Source organism: Macrotis lagotis, chromosome 1, assembly GCF_037893015.1.
Source record: "Macrotis lagotis isolate mMagLag1 chromosome 1, bilby.v1.9.chrom.fasta, whole genome shotgun sequence".
Classification (NCBI taxonomy): Eukaryota; Metazoa; Chordata; class Mammalia; order Peramelemorphia; family Peramelidae; genus Macrotis; species Macrotis lagotis.
The window spans coordinates 690,597,455-690,618,861 of NC_133658.1; the positions used below are offsets into that span (position 1 = coordinate 690,597,455).

Consider the following 21,407-nt stretch of genomic DNA (forward strand, 5'->3'; position numbering starts at 1 on the left):
AAACTGGTCTGGAAATGTTTGCCATCTCTACTTATTCCTACCTAAATAACTGTTAGCTGGAACAGGAACTAGACTTTCATCATGGTCAGTCTCACCACCAACTTCATAAGGCCCATCTTCAAAGATATTCATGTCAAAAAAAGTGTTATTCTTTTGCTCTGCACGAACAATTCCTGAAGGAATGAAATGGCAAAAACAAAAAGAAAATGAAGATAAAAATGAAAGAAAATAAATGTGATTACTGAAGAGAAATGAGCATAATTGAAAGGAGAGTAAGAAGTAAAAGAATAATGATGAAGTGAAGTCATAATAAATAGGGTGAAAATATTACTGTCATTCATGTGATAATTTTTAAAAAATAGATGACTTGAATCTTAATGAAATCTCTATGCCATGAAACAAGATGAAAACATATTGGCTATAAAAATAAAATATATGTACATATATGAGAAATTGACAAAAACTTCCTCTATAAATAAATCAAAACCAATTTAGCTTCTTTATGATGATGCTTAAAGTCAAAATTTGTCTTTCTCCCATATTAGGAAGATATAATCAAGTTATAACTTTTTAAAATGTATATATTTAATTTTAAAAATAGAATTTCACATCACATACTCAAACACTCTGTTGCTCCTGCAAAAGAAACTAAAAGATTCCAAAATAAAAAAAGTCCCCCAAATTAAACCAAACTTCAAGTGCATCCTAGTTCTGCTTTTATGTCAAGGCTTAAGCTGAGGATTAAAAAGTGCTCTATGGTCTAGAATTGCTTTTCATAAGTTATCCTTGTGTTATCCCTGGGAGGTGGGAAAGGTATTATTATGATCATTTTACAGTTTAAGAAAATGAGGTCAAAGAAATTAAGTGACTTGTTCAAGGTTACCAGACAAAAATGTAGCAGATTTGGGGTACTAACCCAAGGCTACTTCAAATACATTGCAGCTTCCTGTTGTTGAGTTCATATTTTCCCACAAAAAGTGAAAGAGCTATTCTCTTACTGTTAATTGCAATAATTCTTCCTCATTCAAGAGAAATCATTTAAAATCCCCAAATTCCATTTCAGCATGGTTAGAGCCATGTGGCAGGCACAGAAGACATTTGTCAAGGAGTCATGTGGGAAAATTTAGTAAAAATATAATTTTGAAATTTATCAGAAAACAGTATTCTTAATATTTTAATAGGCTCAAAATCTGAAAAGGCTCCAAAAGAAAGAATTAAACTTTAAAAAATTTTTGTTCCCTAGAGAAGATAAATAAAATTCCTCTTATTATTTTTTAAATTGGGGTTTTTTTTCTTGCCATGAGTTAGAAAAAAGCTAGTCCTTCATTTGTTTTCTACACTTTCTATTATAATGTCTTATAAAATTATTTTTACTATACCAGTAAAAGTTTTTAACATTACTCTCAATTAATAACTGCAGACCATGACTACTCAATGAAATTATCCTTGGTAATTCAGTCATGAATGCTTCGGTGTCTCTCCAAATCATGGCTTTTCTTTAAGTGATCATCTCAGATCTCCTAACTCAACGGAGAATTGATCAAACTGACTTCTTTATCTACTTAGGCATATATCATCCTTGTACCACCAAAGAAACATCCATTACATCAGAGCTTTTTGCATAATACCTATTACTCATTAACATTTCTTGATAATAATTGATAATGATTTGAAGAAAAATGGGTTCACCTCCTCTAAGAATGCCAGATAGCAAACTTGATAGTAGTATCATTAGTTACACTAAAAAGAAAATTATCAATTTCACATATCATATATTTGCCTACATATGATATACACATATTAAAAACAGCAAATAAAAAAAGAAATAAGGATGAACTAAAAAAAATCAAGACTTTTAAGAAGAATGTAAATATGGCATTATAAACTTTTTTTCCTTTAAATCACATAATTTAGAGGCAGGAAAAAAATTAGGATATTTTCTTTCAAACTACCCTTGCTTCTGCACTATACTTTTCAGGAAAGGGGTCTATCTATTATTTTTAGTCTAATTTAGACATTAAAAATAGTGTAGTAATATTTTATTCCTTTATTTCATCTGCCCCTTGCATTTACATAAATAAAATTGCTCCCTTCTTTGATTTTCTCCTTTTCTATAGCTACACACTGCTAAAAATCTGTTCTTTAGTGGGTGTTTAAAATTATTGGAGATTTTTGACATTATTTTCTTCCAAAATCAAGAAAAGTAAAAATTCTTTAGCAAAAGTAAAAATCTTCATTAAATATATGTGTATGTGTGTGTGTGTGTGTGTATTTACACACTATACAGATATACATGTTTTCCTATCTTTTCTCTATACTACTTCCTATGTCTAATTCCTTTTTTCCCCCAATTCAATACTGATTAGAAGAAATTCTTATTTTTAGAGACAATTATGTATTTAGTGAAAAGGATACACAGGTTCCAGTCACCCACAGTTTCTCTCATGGCTCTTAAGAGAATAATAATGTTTGTCCAAAAGGAGACATATTCTCTCACCTTTCCAATTATAAGTGCCTGGGGCTCCAAATACAATGTAATGGAAATCTTTAGTAAAAGTTGCAGATACACCTTGCTGACAGGAACCAAATTTCTCATGGCCTCTCAAACGGCCATCACAAAAACTCCAGTCTCCTCCATCCATGTCATCTTCAATGGTAAGAGACTGACTCAACACGTAGCATCTCCCAATGATGTCCCGTGACTCTTGCTTGGTGTTAACATGCTGCCTTCTCTCATACCGATGGGCACATGTCTGTGAAATGTAGGAAATAATAAGTACTATTAAATCTGTAAAAAAGTTCACAACTCTAAGCTCTGGAGAGAGTCCACTGCACAGGGATCCAAAACAATTAAAAACAAAGAGTTAATTCTATGAATTATAATAATTCATTCATCTTAGGAAACGATCAAAAGGGATCTAATTGCTTGGTGAGGTGACTAGTTAACTTCTAGCTCCTCAAACATTTTTGTAGTTCTCGCCCAAGGGGAAGTTCCAAGTGACACTGTTACATGTTAATTACCAAAATGCAAAGAAAAAATAGCCAATGTCTCAACTTATTACAAAAATTTACAAAAACTAAGAAAACATCTTGTTTTCCTCAGTTTTAATCAACTCAGTACTCTATCAATTTGTAACTAGAAATAATTTTATATTTCAGAAAAGAAAACATTGTTACATATGTACATGTAACCAAAACACTGATGCTTAAAGTACATTTATGTTTGTGTGTATATATGTATATATATATATATATGTAAATGTGAATTTATTAGAGAGAGAACACTGCATAAATGTAAACCATTGGTGTACAGCACTTTAAGAGAGAGGAATCCTTCTACCAAGGACACCAGAAACATTTCTGCAACTTATAAAGAAGCCTAGGGCCCTCAGAAGTTAAGTGATTTGCCTAGTATCATACAGTAAAAAATGTCAAGTGAAGACCTTGAACCCAGATCTTCTTGATACTGAGGCCAGCTCTCTAATCACTACCTCTCATTTACTATATGTGTTACTATAAAAAGAGGGAAAGAATATATATAAATATATATATATATATTATATAATGTATATGTATATGTATATATATACATACATATATACAGTGAAAAGGTAATAATCTCCATTTCCAATATTTTATTATATGATACATAGCAACTTCCAAGAATCCATGAAATATGTATTGAAAATCAATGAAACCACTTATGATCATCAATAATTAAATCCTTTTTCCATCCCTTCATCCTTCTCCAATCAAAAAATTGCCATAAAAATAATAGAATCCTTAGTTTCTTTTTGCGAAGAATTTAAATCCACATAAATATACAATAGTGACCCAATCTATAAGGATTCAGATTAACTCTTTATAATGTTTTTTAGTCTAGACTCCATGATTTTATTAATGAAGGTTATTCGATGTTAGGAGTCTTAGAAAAATCTCCTGTATTTCTAAGGTTAAATGACTAGTCCTAAATTTAACAGCTAGTATGTGTTAGAAGTGATCCAGTCTAATTCCAAAGCTGGCCTTTTATCCAATGCCACCTTGTTTTTTAATTTGCCTATATGGGATTGTAAATTTACTGTGTTATTATCATCTTATCAATTCCTGTGATTTTTATTTAGATATTTTATATCTAGCATATCTGACATATATTTATAATTAATAAATTGCTTTAACTATTTATACCTGTATGCAATTTCTTTTTTTTTTTTTTTTTGGAGGCAATTGGAATTAAGTGATTTACCCAGGGTCATATACCTAGGAAGAGTCTGAGGACAATATTTGGAGCTTAGATCTTTCTGACTCCAAGGCCTGTGAGTCACCAAGTTGTCTCCATAATTTTTTTTTAAATGGCAAGACAAGGCTATTTCAAAGTATGTCAAAGAAAAACACACTGCTCATTACAATCATTGGTAATAAAGCCAAAAAAACAGCTGTTCCCTTAAACCTCTGAGTTTTTAATACTTACCACAACCTTTCCCCCTGGCCCCTGACTCTGGACAGTGACACCCATCCACTGGTCCTCCTTACTCTCAGATAAAGGGTCCGCTATGACATAAAAAGATAATCACACACATATTTAGCATTTTGGAGTTCTCTGAGAATATAAATAAAAAATATCTGCTTGATTCTTTAAAAAAAATAGAAACTCTCTGCCCCTGGACCTTTTTACAGAGATTCACAGAAATTACTATCAACCTTGGACAAACTGATAGTAATTTTAAGGATGTTTAAGAACATTTCATATATTTTTATTTTAAATTTATGAAATAAACAAGAATTTCCATAACATAGAAGAAAATTGAGTTGTAAATCAAATGTATTTATGATAGTAACAAGAAACAGCAAACCTATCATGGACAAATTGCTATTCCTTTTAAAATACAACTTTATCACATAAATTTCCTCCCCCCCCACCCTAGAGATAGTTACCTTTGGACATAAATATGCAAATTTGTGTAAAATCATTCTATACATACTCCTATTTCTCGTTTTTTTCTCCGGATGCAGATAGAATCTTCCTTCATATGTCCTTTGTGGTTAATTTAGGTATTTAGAGCAGTCAAAATGATTTAGTTGCTCTGTTATTCTTTTTTCTTTTAGGTTTTTTTTTTTTGCAAGGCAAATGGGGTTAAGTGGCTTGCCCAAGGCCACACAGCTAGGTAATTATTAAGTGTCTGAGACCGGATTTGAACCCAGGTACTCCTGACTCCAAGGCCGGTGCTCTATCTACTACGCCACCTAGCCACCCCTTGCTCTTGTTATTCTTAAAATAATATTGCAGGGTGGCTAGGTGGCACAGTGGATAGAGCACTGGCCCTGGAGTCAGGAGTACCTGAGTTCAAATCCGGCCTCAGGCACTTAATAATTACCTAGCTGTGTTGACCTTGGGCAAGCCACTTAACCCCATTGCCTTGCAAAAAAAATATATACTGTTGCCATATACAATATTCACTTGGTTCTGCTCATTTTGCTCTTATTATTTCATGCAAGTCTATCCATGTTTTTCTAAAATAAATGAACTCATCATTTCTTATAGAGAATTAAGAACATCTTTTGGGAGGAAGGAGAGGAGAGGAAAGGGAGAGGCAACCAATGTTAGGTGACTTGCCCAAGGTCACACACTAGAAAGTGTCTGGAGGAACTCAAGTCCTCCCAGCTCCAGGGCTGGGGTTCTATCCACAGCACAACCTGGCTGCCCCATATGTTGCTGAAATATATAATGCTCTATCATAGCTTGTTAACCCTTTCCCCTACTCTTTACCAATCCTTTTTTTTTTAGGTTTTTGCAAGGCAATGGGGTTAAGTGACTTGCCCAAGGCCACACAGCTAGGTAATTATTAAGTGCCTGAGGCCAGATTTGAACTCAGGTACTCCTGACTCCAGGGCCAGTGCTCTATCCACTGCACCACCTAGCCACCCCATCCTTTGCCATTCTTAACAAATACCAAAAGATATTAATACCAGTCTAAAGCTAAAGTAAATGAAGAGATCAACCAAAGATCCATCTGAACAAGGATTGTTAAAAAGTGCTTTTGATGATGGCAAGAACTAACATTTCCTAACTGTATGCTACCATCACTTGTTCCTAGAGGTTACAAGCACAGAAGTGTTTCTTAAACTCAACTTGTAGCCAAGATGCCAAAACACTAGGTGCTTCTCAGCCCAAGATAATCAGTCAAAGAACACCAGGTGAACTCTATAAAAATGAGTACTAGCCCACTTCTCTTCATTTGAAACGAACCTCAATTCACTTATCTTTTTTGTTTACAATTTGTTTTCATGCCCCATCGGATCATAAACTTCTTGTGGGCAAGGCTTTTGCCTTTTTTGTATATCCAGTACGTAATACAGTGAATGGTGTAGAGTAGACAATGAATGTTGCAGATTTGACAATGAAACCTTTATTCTAAGTCCCTAAAATGCAGTGTTATAAAATACATTTACCAACCCAGAATGACCTTCCTATTCATTTCTATTTTATTTTTTGACTAGTAAATCACTTTCCTTAAGAGACAATCTGTTGTAGCAGAGAGAATTCTGAATTTTGGGTCAGAAAGACGTCTATTCAATTTCTGCCTCTGTAACTTACCAGTGGCCATGACCATGGGCAAGTCATTCAACCTGTCTAAGCCTCAGACAACTCTCTAAGGCTATCACAAGATGGCAGAAGTTTCCACACCAACTCACAAATCTCAAGGCCTTGACATACTGACATAAGTAATCTTCATGATTTAAGCTAATCAGGGACCAGAAATCTAAGTTTCATTCAAGCAGAGTACAAAAGTTAAGTGAAAAATATTAAGTTCTTCTAACTTCATTTTAAGAGTCCTACCACTGGTTTCAGCATTTCTTTCCAAGAATATAATAGTGTTAATTCTTATTACGGGAACATAAAGATGACAGTTATTGATTTTTCGATGTAAGATTTTGGTATAAGAACAATTTAAAATAGCAACAAGTTGAAGAAAACAAAGTTCATTTTTTACACACTGGAAAAAGTATTGTGCAGTGGGTAAAGAATCTGATCTTAGACACTTAACTAAGTGATGCTGGGCAAGTCACTTAACCTTGATTGCTTCTCCCCCCCCCCCAAAAAAGGGTATCAGAGATCAAAATTGTAGTTAATAGTTTAGTTAAAATTATAAGAGTAGATTGCTAAATATTTCAAGGATAAATGAAAATTTCCTGGCAGATCCACTAAAAAAAAGTCCATTGTTTTGTTGTTTTCAGTCATGTCTGACTCTTCATGACCTTTTAGTGGTGGCTTGTCATTTCCTTCTCCAGCTCATTTTACAAATGAAAAAACTGAGGCAAACAGTGACATAACTTGCCCAGGGTCATTTGGATAGTAAGTGTTTAAGGTCAATTTTGAACTCAGATCTTCTCAACTCCAGGCCCTGTACTCAATCCACTGTGCCACTTAGTTGCCCCCATAAAACTGCAAGAAACAGTAAATTGGATATTAGAGAGCAGGAAAATAGTGAGCAGTATTCTACTTGCTATGGTTCCAGATAAAAAGACAATATGAGCTGGTGAAGGGAATGCTGGCCTTAGGGAACAGAAAGACTTGCATTTCAAACTGTTGACAGACATTTATTACCTGTGTGATCCCTTTGAATTCTCTGCCAGGTTATGTTTCCTCATTTGTAAAAAGAGGATAATAACAACCCATGTACCTCAAGTCTACTACAAGGATCAAATGGTACACAATGTATGAAAACTGTCTTTCAAGCCTTTAAAACACTATCTGAATGGGAGAAATAATTACTATTTCTCACAAGATAAGTTTCTAACTGATTATCTGAGATTTTTAACATGTTTTCAACTTTCACCTTAACAAAAAGATCTTGAGTTTAAAACATTGAAATATTTTTATATCAAATGTGGAACACTTTGATCGCTGAGAATAAAATGCAAATTCCATTTTTTCATTGCTATGAATTCTTCTTAAACAATGGCTTTATGCCTTTATGCAGTACCTCAATCTGTCAATAGGTGGCAACATCAGTACACTTTATTAGGGAAAGGCAGTGCTTCTTAATTAATTGGCAATCCTAGTTAGAATCCAAGCCATAACCAAGCTGACACATAAGAGCCCATTACTTCATGAAAGAAAACGCTTTAAATGTGAACAATCAAAATGAAAAACTATTAATATCATTTGTAAACAAAGATGAGAGCTGGAAATCACTTAGAGGTCACCTAGTCCAAAGATGCCCAAAAGATAATGGGTAATCTACTCAAGTCTACAAAATAAAGAGCAGAAGGGAGATTTGAACCCAGATCCTCCAATATCAGCACTCTTTCCACTTATACTCCAATAATCCATTATGGAAAATGTTTAAGAATAAAGAATGAGATATTCAAAATAAAGTAACTACCCTCTTAAACAGATAACCTCACTATATAAGACATTTAGAACTTGTATTTGTCTAAATGAAGTCAGAAAGAATTTACCATCATTATCAAATTCAATGCGTCGGCAAGGTTCCTGGATTGTGATGTCACAGCTGTACAGTCCTCCTGTCCGGTTAGCTTTCTGTAATGGAAAAGCTTTGGCTCGAGGGGCCCCTACCAACAACCTGTTGACAAGATAAGAGCAAAGAGGGTGTTTGAGTGCCTGGAAAATTTAGCATCTCCAAGATTGGTTAGAATAAGGGGACCATTTATAACAGCTGGTCAAAGACATTGCCAATTCTGCAGGCCTGGGGCAGCAGCATTATCTGTTTATCTTAGCTGCCCTTTCAGACTCTGTTTATTCACTCTTTAAGACATGGTGCTTTCCTCCCATCTCCTATTATTTATCTCCCCTCATTGCTCTGCCCACATAAGATTGCAAGTTCCTTGAGACAGGGACTGTTATATATATATCCTCAGTGCTAAGCACAGTGTCTGACCCTTAAGTAGGAGTTTAATCAATATTTACTGAATTGAATTTAAAGGGATAACAGGAATCTTTAATCTATCTTATGTCATAGACCCCTTTGACAGCTTGGTAAAGTCTATCAGTCTCCTTTCTCAGAATATTTTTGAATGCACAAAATGTACTATATCTATAGATAGAAATATCTAAAGATAGAGATAAAAAAAATGGACACAGTTGTTTGCATGTTGTAACCCTCTTCATACTGTTAGCCCTTTAAGGACTCTTTCTTTCCCTTCCACCCTCAGCACATACCAAAATGCCTGGCCCACTGGTGGCAATTAATAAATGGTTACTGACTGATTAACAAGAAATTAATTAAACTGAAATGTTTGCGAAAAAGTTCAAAGTCACCTAATTAAGTTGCCATGTTCTAGAAAGACAGTTTCCTGTTCAAGTGATAGCGTTTCTCCATTATCAAAGGACTTATTTTGGGCTACCATCTCCTATTTAAGCTCTACCAGCAGCTCCAACTAAGTTTGGACAATTAAAGTAAAACTGACCCTCTTTGGAATCAAAGAATTTTTAAAAGTTGGAAGAGATGCCAATAATACCTTTAATTCTAGTGATGCTGACTCTTTTTGGATATCTGTTTTGTACAAATAACCCAGGGTGATTATGGAACAATCACGGGAGTCATTAAATGGAAACAAACAACTGAATAAAAAGGGAAGGTCGGGAGATGAAAGAGAAGTTTAGAAAACCTAGGAGAGAATCAAAAAAAGAAAATGATAAATTCCTATTATAACTATCACTCCCTCTATCCCAGGGGTACATTCATATTCCCCAGGTGGTTTGTATTTTTTTGGGCAAGAGAAAGGAGAAAAAAGGAGGAATAGAGTGGAAGAGACTTCTAATTAAGATCTACCTTTGTCCAATTTTTATATCTAATAACATGATATAATATTGTCATCAATTCAATATATAGCAATTAAGTATCTGCTATGCAAGGAGCACCAAAAGGCATGTGAGGGGAAGGGGTAAATGGGAGAGGAGACACAGTCAACTAACCCAGACATGATATGATGGGATTAGCCAAGGCTGCTTAACAGAGAATCAGTCAAGACTACCTACTATATATATATATATATATATATATATATATATATATATATATATATATATATATATATATATATATATATCCAACTATTATGTATCCACTAGATACTTGGGAGATTTGAGTGGGGATACAGTATAAGAACACAAAAGAAATGAAAGACAATTCCCTCACCTCATGCAGCTTGTAAATTTAACTGAAGAGATAAATCTGCACACAAGAAATATTAAGACTTTACAGATCTCCATAATTAAATTAAATTCAACAAGCAATTTTAAAATTCTTAGTACGCACAAAACAGTGAAGATGTAAAACTAAAACAAATCAAAAGTCTATAAGATAGAACACTGAGAGAATAGGAATAAAAGCATATTTAGAAAAGGAGGTCATGGGTAGCTATTTGTTAAGGTGATCAAGAAAAGGAAAGACCACAAATGAAAGGTGAGAATATCAAACTGTTTCTAATGGGTCTGTACCGTACTATAATCATTTTTAGGTGTGAACTAATTGAAGTATAGGGATGTTCCTTGACATATCTTGGGAACAACTAGGATAGCTGGTGCTCTCCAAATAGCAGGCGTTCAATTCATACTGTCACCTGACTGCTGTTCTGATCCATGGCTGTGTTTAGGGAAAAGATCTGGCAGATGTAATTTTCTACAGCTCTTGTTGAATGCTTTGCCAGAAGCAGGGAACTGGTCCAGGGCTCCCTCTTTCTTTTTTTTAATTAATTTTTTAAATTAATAAAAATCTATTTTTTTTCTCCCCTACCCTAATCACTTCATTGAAAGAGAAAGAAAATGGGAGGGGAAGAAAGGAGAGAGGGAGATTAGAGAGAAAGAAGAGGAGACAGGAGGCAGAGGGAGAAGGAAAGAAAGAAAAAGGAAAGAAGAAAGAGGGAGAAAACGATGGAGACAAAGAGGAGAGAAGGATGGGAGGAGAAAGGCAAGGGAAGGGGGAAGGGGGAGAGAGGGAGAGGGAGAGGGAGAGGGAGAGAGAATCAGTTAAGTTCTGATACAAAGAAGAAAGTTTAAGAGACAGAGGTGAGCCAAGGACTACATTCTAGGCTTATGCCAAAGTATTGTAGGCAAGAGAAATGTAATGTCATATATGCAGAGCAAAAAATAGGACAGTTTGAATTATAGAGCATATAGAAGGATTTGACTCAAAGTAATAGCACCTATAGAGACTGTGTGTGTGTGTGTGTGTGTGTGAGAGAGAGAGAGAGAGAGAGAGAGAGAGTGACAGAGACAGAGAGACAGAGACAGAGAGGTCAGAACTGTGCACAAAGAAAATCTCTTTGTCAGTTGTAAAGAGGAAAGATTCATGATGGAAGATGAGTTAGGACGCTAAAGAAATAATTCAGCTTAGAGGTAAAGAATGAGCAGTGAAGAGAGCCTGAATTGGGGGGGGGGCAGTGTGAGAGGAGAGGAGGGGACAATAGATAAAGAGAGTAACAAGTCAAAGATGACTGAATGAATGAAGCATTTTTTGGAAGTATCTATTTAACACTTCTATATATAAAAATATTGTGCTAAGAAAAGTAAGGACATCCCTCCTCTAAAGTTTTAGGAGGATGACACCTACACTGGGGACCTGGGAGATGAAAGAAGGGTGATGCTTTCCAGGGAAATCTGAAAAAGAAGAATAATTTTGGAATTAAATGGAAAAATATTTTTAATGTTATTATGAGCCAAGCATGTAAATATAAATTTTTTAAGAAAGCACGACAGCCCTGCTCACGAAGAGTTTATATAATAATGGGGAGGGGAAGAGATGAATTACACAGGAAAATTTGGATGAAAAGGCCCAGGGGCCATTAAAGCTTCACAGAATGCTTTAATGGTTGATGCCAAGTTCTAGTGGTCCTCAAGCTTCATTGATGTAAGGAAAGGAAATCCTGGGAGAATCCAGGTTGGGTGGGTGGAATCCTGGGCAGGGCCACTGGAACACAAAGAAGTCCTGTGCTGGTCTGGGGTGCTCTAGATTTGGGAAAAAGATAATGTATCCTGTTTCAGACATGCCAAGTGGAAGATACCCATAAGACATCCAATTTGAAAAGTCTAGCAGGCAGTTTGTGGTATAGGATTGGAGTTCAGGAGAAAGACTAGGATTAGATCTCAAAGAAATCTTCATAGAGGTGATCACTGAAACCATGACAGCTAATATGGTCTCCAAGGTGATGGAATAGAAGAAAAGAGAAGAGAGTCCAGGACAGAGCCCACATACATTAGAGAAAGGAACACAGATGATGATTCCAAAAAAAAGGAGAGAAGAAATTACCAAGCAGGTATGAGGTGAACCATGAGAGTGAAATGTCAGGGATATCAAGGAAGGAGAGAGGTATACGGTAGAAGAAAAAGAGTCTTTAGTGTTGAAGGCCACAGAAGATTAAGAAGAACAAGGATTGAGAAATAGGCATTAGATTTAGAAATTAAGAAACCATTATTGACTTTGGAGGGAGAGGTTTGGAAGGAATGATGAGACTAGAAGTCAGATTGCAGAGTTTAGAAGGGAGTAAGAGAAGATTAAATGGAGACAAGGATGGGGTGAACTGGAGATATTTTTAAGCAGTAGAAAAAGAACTAGTAAATAGGAAGAGATGGAAAACAGGAAATCAAAGAGTTGATAGACAAGAGAAGGGAGGGAAGGGAAGGGAAAACAGAAAGGAGAGAAAACAGCCAAGGGAGAAAAAGAAATCAAGAGATATATAAGAGGAAGAGAGGGAGAAGGGGAAGACAGACAAGGTAGGGAAGGAAAAGTTATAGGTGAAGAGAAAAATAAGGGGAGGAGAGGAGAGAGATCAGAATAATATGCTGAAGAAGATAGGAAGGGATGGGATCAACAGCACATTCACAGGGATTAACTTTGATAGGGATTACCCCTTCATCAGAGGCTGACAGACCATCAGAGAAATATAAGTAATAAACATATTCATATATATTATAATATTAAGCTGATTTTTAATACTTATCATCTAGTATACAGTAAACAGTGCATATATCTGCATGGTGATAGGATTTTCAGAACAGAGAAAACAAATTTGCCTTTAAAAAATCAAAAGGAAAAGAAATGAAGCATTATATTATGCTGTAAACTCCCTCAATGTTCAGTTTGCTTACAGTATTGCCTAACCTTTAAAAAGGCAACAAATCTGTACTCAAAAGTCTTTGAAATGCTCATTTCCCTCCATCTCCTCCCACCCCCTTTAAGTCCCTCTAGCTAAGATCCTCTCCTCCTTGATCCAGGGTAAGTCATTTTCATCATTCCAAGGGAAAGAAAACTAAGGAGCACAGATGGAAAAACAAGAACTAGACAGCAGAGGGCCCCTTGCTCTCACTCATGCAAGAACTGCTCAGTTTTCCATGATTGTTGTTCAGTCATGTCCAAATCTTCATGACCCTATTTGGGTTTTTCTTGACAAAGGAACTTGGAATGGCTTGCCATTCTCTTTTCCACTTCATTTTACAGATGAGAAACCAAGGCAAATGGAGTAAGGGACTTGCCCAAGGTCACACAGCTTATAACAAATCTGAACTTTGACAAACATTAAAAATAAATTCAAGGGATGCTGTGATTAGGGAAAAGGGACAAAGAAAAGTAAAGGTGAGTGAACCTGAAGTTATTCCTCTTGCTCTAGGTTTGGTAACCACAGAAAGTTATATAAGCCAATTAAGAGGTAAATTTGGGTTCCAGATGCTTTCTGTTCTGCTCAAAACAAACCCTAAGGCAGCAGCTTACTGGAGGCAAATCTATCTAAATAAACAAATTACGAAAAAAAAGAGAAGAGTATCCTTGCCTGGACTTGGAATCAGGAAGACTCAGACTCAACTTTCTGAATTCAAATATGCTCTCAGACTCTTACTAGGTGTGTGTGTCCCTAACATGTTTTCCTGGGTTTCCTCATGTATAAAATGAACTGGAGAAGGAAATGACAAACCACTAACACTATCTTTGCCAAGAAAACCCCAAAAGGGGGTTCACAAAGATTCAGACTCAATTTGAAGAAACTACTCCACAACAAGAAGTAATTTGCCAGAAAGTTTCTTTCTCTTGAACTGAAGTCAACATCTCTGACTTTGATCTGCTGCTCCTAGTTCTGCCCTCTGGAGTCAAAGTAAGCCTAATTCCTTTTCTACAGGCCAACTCTTCAAATACCTGAAGGCAATAATCATGTCCTTCTTAAGCATTCTCTTTTCTAGGATAAACTATTTTCTTCAATTGACCTTTCTGGGAGCATGGTTTCAAGTCCCCTCTCTCACCATTGTGGTTCCCTCCGCTATATGAGCTTTTCCTCAAATGTATTAGTCAGATCTGAACCTAGTACACCAGATCAGTGCAGCAAGATTCTTATTCTGTGAGCATCGTATCATCAGTTCTTGTCCTTCATTATTGAAGCAGGACAAAAATAAAATCACTATGTTAGAAACAAGTTACCCATGTATCCAACTGTGACTGGTCAGTCCAATGAGCTCAGAATGCGCTGCCGTAGTTTGAACACCAATAGTCCAGGAGAATACCTGGGTAAGTACTCTAAACTTGTGTATCTCATTTTTCGTTTGAGCTGCTTCAATTCTGCCGCATTCATAGAGTGCAGCACCATCCCTGATGAGGGCACAACATGCTGGGTGATCCTGTGCCAGTGTCTCCCAATGCTGCACAATCAATTCCAAAGTTCCTAAGAGAGACCTTGAGTATCTTTGTATCATTTTTTCTGATCCCCTGTGAGGGCACTTGACATGTGTGAGTTCTCCATAAAAGTTTTTTTGGCAAACGTACGTGTTTGGCATTCGAACAATGTGGCCATCCCCATTATAGTTACATTCTCTATAATAAAGTTTGAATGCTCAAGAAGGAACCTCAGTGTCTGGTATCTTCTCTCTCCAGATTATCTTCAGAATCTTCCTAAAACAATTTAAATGGAAACGATTCAGTTTCCTGGCATGGCTCTGGTAGACTGTCCGGGTTTCACAGGCATACAACAATGAGGTCAGCACAAGGACTCTGTAGGCCTTCAGTCTGGTAGTCAGTCTAAATCTCTTCTCTCGTCATTTTCTTTTGAAGCTTCCCATTTAAAATGCAAGTGTCAATCTCATTGTCAAGGTGTACCTTTCTGGAAAAGACACTGCCAAGGTAAGTGAACTTGTTCATAGTACTCAAAACTTCTCCATGTACTGTAACTGATGGTTCCACATATGGATGGTATTAATTATGGCTTTCTTGTGGTTAATTGTTAGGTCAAAATTAGTACAAGGAGTAGAGACTCAATCCATACTTTGTTGCATCTCAGTTTCAGAAGTTGCACTGAGTATACCATCATCTGCAAACAGAAGAGCACTCATCAGTACTCCTTCCACTTTGGTATATTGGCCTTATAGTCTTTTCAAGTTGAAGAATTCACCATCATACTGTGTTCATCCACAGTGAAAACATTTGATAACATGGTTGAAAACATCATGCTAAAAAGCATGAGAGCAAGGACACAGCCTTGCTTCACTCCATTGGTGACTGGGAAATCTCGAGAGTATTGTCCACCATCTAGAACCCAGGCAAGCATGACATCATGGAACTGATGTACGATAGTGATGAACTTTCCTAGGCAACCAAATTTTGACCTAAATTTTCCATAAATTCTCATGACTGATGCTATCAAAGGTCTTGGTCAGATCTTCAAAGCAATGGAATGCAGCCTAAAATCACTGTATAGAATGTATCACTCTACTCTATTAACAGACTTCTTGTATGACCAACACTTAGCATAGTGACTGGCATGGTAGATGCTTAATGAAAACTGATTATCAATATTTTAATATCAGGAGTCAACATATGTACCTATATAAGCACATCCAAACCATAAAAAATAAATACAAGGTTATTTGGGTAAGGAGGGCAATAGATTCTTGAAGGATTATTAAAGACTCCAGTTAAAAAGTAATACTTGAACTGTAGGTCAGGGGAAAGGTCAGCAACTACAGAAGGTACCCAGAATGCTAAAGATTTAGCTTCTAAGGCTGAACTCCTTCCCCACCTCTCCCTTCCTCCCCCAACACACTTCCCCTGAGGGGTTTTCTGATCCATCCTAAGAGGTAAGTTTTGACCCTGTACCTCACAGGGTCAGAATCCTTAAGGGGACTCCTGGAAGCCAACCACCAAATTTCATTTCCTGAAGTGAAAAGTCAAACCATTTCACTCTATCTTTGTTGTTTTCCCAAAACAAACTTCTTAGTCCTGACCTATCCAATGTTAATAAAAGGAATTCTCACAAAAAAATGTAAACCCATATTGACAGTGCTGAAGGTGGGTATATTTTAGCTTTAATGGAAAAATATAGAAGAGATATGCAACATCAAGGTGTCTAAGTAGCATACTATATTAGATCAAAACAAGAGAAAAATTAATTATCATGGTTGAAAAAAGCTTGGTTTATACTTAAGCAGCTTTACCTACACAAAAAAAGAAAAAAGGACAACTATTATCAACCTATCTTTAACAGGACCAATGGATGATCATCTCCAAAGAGATTTCTGTCTGCTGTGTAATGTTCATGCTTACCAAAAGCCTTCAAAAGCTTCAACCTTAAAACAAAGCAAAATAAAAAATGAAATTCAAAAAAACCCATAAAATTACAGTGCTTCCTGTAAAAGGTCAGGAAGAAAAACTGAAATTATGACATCATTTGCAGATGGAACGGAACAACATAACCTGCTGAAAAGCTATTAAGTCAAGCTTCCTTCAAAATGCTTTGCATCACCTACTCTTCTGACCACCATCTGATTTTCCAAATAACCTCAATGTCACTGAAAATTCTTCAGTCATTCACATTTCAAATCCATCTTCCTGAAGCATTTTAAAACCATTAATTCCAGGGGAAAGGAGAGCTTTGCTTCATAGTCCTTGGAAATAATTTAGGTCCTTGGAGATTCTCAATTATGCCTTAATTCAGCTGAACAACCCATCCTAAGAAGAGGAAATATTGCATCATCATATGAAATTGAGTTTTAGTATTTCCGAATTAAGACTTATGAAAATTAGGAGATGATATAATAGCTTCTAATATGGCAATGCTACATTTAACCAGTATCAAAACAATCATTTCTGATGACTGATTTTTTCTTCTGCCTAAAGATTCCGTACAAATTGTCTATTGAGTCCCCCCAACTCTCCTTTATCACTAATACCAAGGCCACATACATACAAAACTTGGTTTGTATGTGTATGTGTGTGTGTCTTTTTTTTTTAATCTTTCAGCTAGAAATAATTAACCAAGTAAAAGGGTGGAGGAGTTCTACTCCAGGCCAATTAATATGTCCAGATATTTGCACTGAATTAGTCAGAAGTATGAACTAGATGTAAATAAATCTTTTAGCTATTTGAGAGGTTTACAGGGTTTTGACCAATGGGAGGGTAAAAGGCTGATGGCACATAGGAAACATCTTGTAATTGCTTAAGAAGATCATGTCATATCTCTTAGCAAATCTTCAGGGACCTGGGCAGCCCAAGCAATGAACCAGTTATAGTGGTGAAAGACTTCTGTTTGGCAGAAGCCAAGGCTTTGAGAAAGACCTGAAACAGGGAATGAAAGGGAAAAAAAGAATTTTCTCTCTCTCTCCCTGCCCAATTATCATGTCATAAAGGAAACTAGTTCAGGAAGAATTAGTGCACACACTAAAAAGACTGGACCAGTAGAAGATATACATCAATAGCTGGGAGCTATAGTCACTGGAAGAAAGGCATCTTCAGGAGAAGAATTCCTTGAAGAGAGAAGTGCTGGTTAGGGATGTTACAAATGAATCAACCTGGGGACCCAGGAGAAAGCTATATCTATGAGAATTTCATAAGAACTCTGAAGGAAGAAAACTGCTTATAGGAACCATGAATTATGACTTACTCCTTTGTCACAAGTTTTCTCTACATGTCTTTCTTAAAAAATGGTAACAGTTCTAGAACCCGTATTTTATTTAACTTTCACTTAAACTGCTGAAACCTGAGTGTCTAAGAAGACACTTGTTTCTTTTCCCACATTTTTTATCTGGTTGCCCCTAGCAATTAATCAAATTTGGTTATTTACCTTTCTAGGTTTCTCTTGACTCTTGTGTTTGCATTTCAAAGTTTCTTCTCAATTAAAAAAAAATCAGGAATGCTTGGAAGTCTATTAAAGATTTATTTACCCCCTGTTCTGCCAGGTCAATTATTCCTGGTATACTTCAAGATAAAAATGAAATAATTCCTGCCTTGAAAGAGGTTTCATCCTTTCAAGAGATAATATGTACATAGATTAAATATATAAAAATATTTGCAAAATAAATTCAAGGTAAATTTTTTTGAGGGAGAGGGGTACTAGTAATTAGGAAAGATGGTCTATAGATTATGTTAAATTTGTGAAGGAAAAAAGGGATTTCAAGAGGCAGAGATAAGAAGAGAGTATACTCAAAGCATAGGGAAACAGCTAGTGCAAAGACAAATAGAAGGCTTTAAGATTTTTAAGTGCTTCAAGTATGGAGGAGCCACAGAGTAACTATCAAATGACATTAGGAGGAAGGCTCACAAAGCTTCAGTTAGGAGAGTGGGTTTTCAAGTCTCGTCTTCTCCAAGGCTAAAGCCAATACTCTTATCATAAATTATTTCATACTACGGTTCTCAGGTCAGGACCAAATAAAATGATCTCCTGACTCCTAAGGCTCATAATCTTGTTGGCTAAACATCAATTGTTAACAGCCTTCAGGGCATCATCAGATCTTTCCCATCACACACCACACCAGCAATAGAGCCATCCTTTCACGTGAAGCATACTTAAGAACAGGATAGCCGAAGAACAAGCTTGTTACAGTACAAGTCAATCTCAATAAGAGTCAATTGTCAATTAGCTGCCCACAGATTTATCCCCAGCAAATTTTACTTTCAAGGTTATTGACAGCATCTTTTCTATTTCATTGCAGCTTTGTCGACATCTAGATTGCTTCTATTAATTTTGCATACAGAGAATCCTTCTGAAACCCAGATATCTAACCATCTCTCGCTACAAAGGAAGGGACGGACATTATAAACTTTGTGTGAAAGAAAGCAGGGGAATAATAGACTGAAGGACCTAGAGTCAGGAAGACTTGAGTTCAAATTCAACCTCAAATCCAACGTCCTAACTGTGACACTGGGCAAGTCACTTTTAATGCTGTTTGTCTTAGTTTTCTTCTCATAAAAATGGGGGATAATAATCACACCTACTTTGCAAGATTGTTGTAAGAAACAAATGAGATAATATTTAGAGTATGTAACACATAGTTTTTGGAATGTTAATGGACATTGTTATTCATTCTTCAACATCACAAATCATCATCATTATCTCCCAAATTGGGGACGTTAGCAATGAATTGGAAGGAGAAAAGGGAATGGCAGTAATTTAGTTCTTCCTTTCACCCCATTTAGTGCTTGAAGTGAAGTTAAAGATTTAGACCTAAAACAGATCTTAAAGATTGCCTATTTCCTTTAGAGACTAGGAAAAAAGATCCCCCCAAAAGTTAAATGACTTGCCTAAGAAAATCAAAACTGAAACTCAGAATCTCTTTTTCAAAATCTGTAATCGTTTCTGCTATACCATTCTGCATATCTCAAATTATTCATGGAAGTGAATATATACACTCCAAACCAAACACAAATGGAGAGATCTTTTTCCCACCCTACCTCCAGGAGTGTAAAGAATAATTACTTGGAAAAAAATAATGGAGTTTAAAGAATAATTACTTGGAAAAAAATCAATTCAAAGTGTTTATTAAATGCCTATTTGCCAAGCACAGTACTAATATTTGGTGTTAAAAATAGAACAAAAATGAAATGTTCCATGTCCTCAAGAGACTTGTCTTTTACTTGGAAGAAACAAGATATACATCAATAAGTAAAGACAAAGTAATATCAAGTGATGGATGAGAGATGGAAAGACCACAAGGAGGAGGATGTGAAACCTAGGCTGATCTCTGAAGGAACATTGGGACTACAAGAGGCAGAGGTGAGAAGGCATGGATAGTCTGTGCAAAGACTTGGGGCCCAAGATGAGCTGAAGCATCCATCACAGGAGGAAGATCACACAGGCCAGTTTGGCCAGAATACAGCATGAATGAAAGAAGGAATGAAAAAATAGAAACCAATCTAGAATGATAAATTCATGATCCAGGAGTACCAGAGGGAACAGACTATGAAAGATTTTAACAGATAATATTAATGTCAATTTCTTCTTGGAAGAAAATTTTACAAAGTTTTGTAAGTAATGATAAAAAAACACTTTATATATATAAAATTTTTTCTTGATAATATATAAGTACACACTTGATGTACATCTGTGCATGCCTACTGTGTACATGTAACATACATACTTAAATGTTCACACATACTTAAATGTCACATATATCATGTATGAATATATTTGTGTGTCTATGATTTAGTAAGTAGTACTTCAAAAAAACTTTGTACTATTCAAAATTTTGTAACATTGTTGTAAATAGATAAATATAAACATGTACAGTGCATGTGTATTACAGGATTACAAGTAGTTGAGATGAAAAAACTGTACACACCAAATTTTAAAACATATGCACATACATTTAAGTTCATAGTTACAAGTAGGCCTCATGTGTATATAAAGGTAAACATGTACACTAAGTATGTTTATAGTTTCACAAGCTGTTGAGAAAGTAAACTATCCTGTACATATGCATTTTTCTTGGCTACATATATGTATCTATATTTCATAGTTACATATATAGACATGAACATGTGTGCTGCCATATGAATGGGAATAGAAAGAACCATACCTTTCTTCTCAATTGTATATGGTAATGTCACAAAACTAACTTTTTATTAAGCCATTAAAACCTCACAATCAAATGCAATAAAGCAGTGTCTGTATATATGTGTCTGTGTATCAAATCTGTGGATAGAATCCTAGACGTGGAGTAAGGAATGTTCTATATAAATGCTAGTTATCAATTATTATATGACATGCTCTCCTATCTATGGCTTTGAGCATACTGATCATTCATTAATTTTTACAGTTATGAACTAGAGATATGTAAAATGTACTATTACAGATAAGAGTGAACAAACTTTGATGTTTAATAATTAGGTCATATCTTTTTAACTCTCAATCACCAACAAATTAAATGTTTTGGATATTTAAGTTGTGTCTGACATTATGTTGGGTATTACTAAAGTATAAAAATAAATTTAACATCGTATTTATAACTCAAAATACTTAAAAAAGATCATGCTCTTAACAGATTGAATCTTTCTTAAAAGAAAATATGAATTTCAGTCATAGGACCACAGATTTAGAGCTGAAAAACACCTTAATTAGATAAAGAAATGAAAGCAAAGGAAGAAAACTATGAAAAGACAATTAACATCCTAGTAAAGAGGCATTTTAAAAAACTAAAA

At 35.5% G+C, this 21,407-nt stretch overlaps 1 protein-coding gene across 3 annotated transcripts in view; it reads right to left on the reverse strand.

Annotated features, from left to right (window-relative positions):
- The window catches only part of ITGA6 (integrin subunit alpha 6), a 96,385-nt gene that overhangs the window by 36,984 nt on the left and 37,994 nt on the right, over positions 1–21,407 (reverse strand). For all 3 annotated transcript variants that reach the window (XM_074215706.1, XM_074215709.1, XM_074215707.1), the window contains exons 2-5: positions 8,461–8,585; positions 4,469–4,548; positions 2,498–2,753; positions 42–173 (exon numbers count right to left, since the gene is read on the reverse strand). In XM_074215706.1, coding sequence (XP_074071807.1) covers positions 42–173; positions 2,498–2,753; positions 4,469–4,548; positions 8,461–8,585 — 593 coding nt within the window. The remainder of the gene's footprint in view (positions 1–41; positions 174–2,497; positions 2,754–4,468; positions 4,549–8,460; positions 8,586–21,407) is intronic.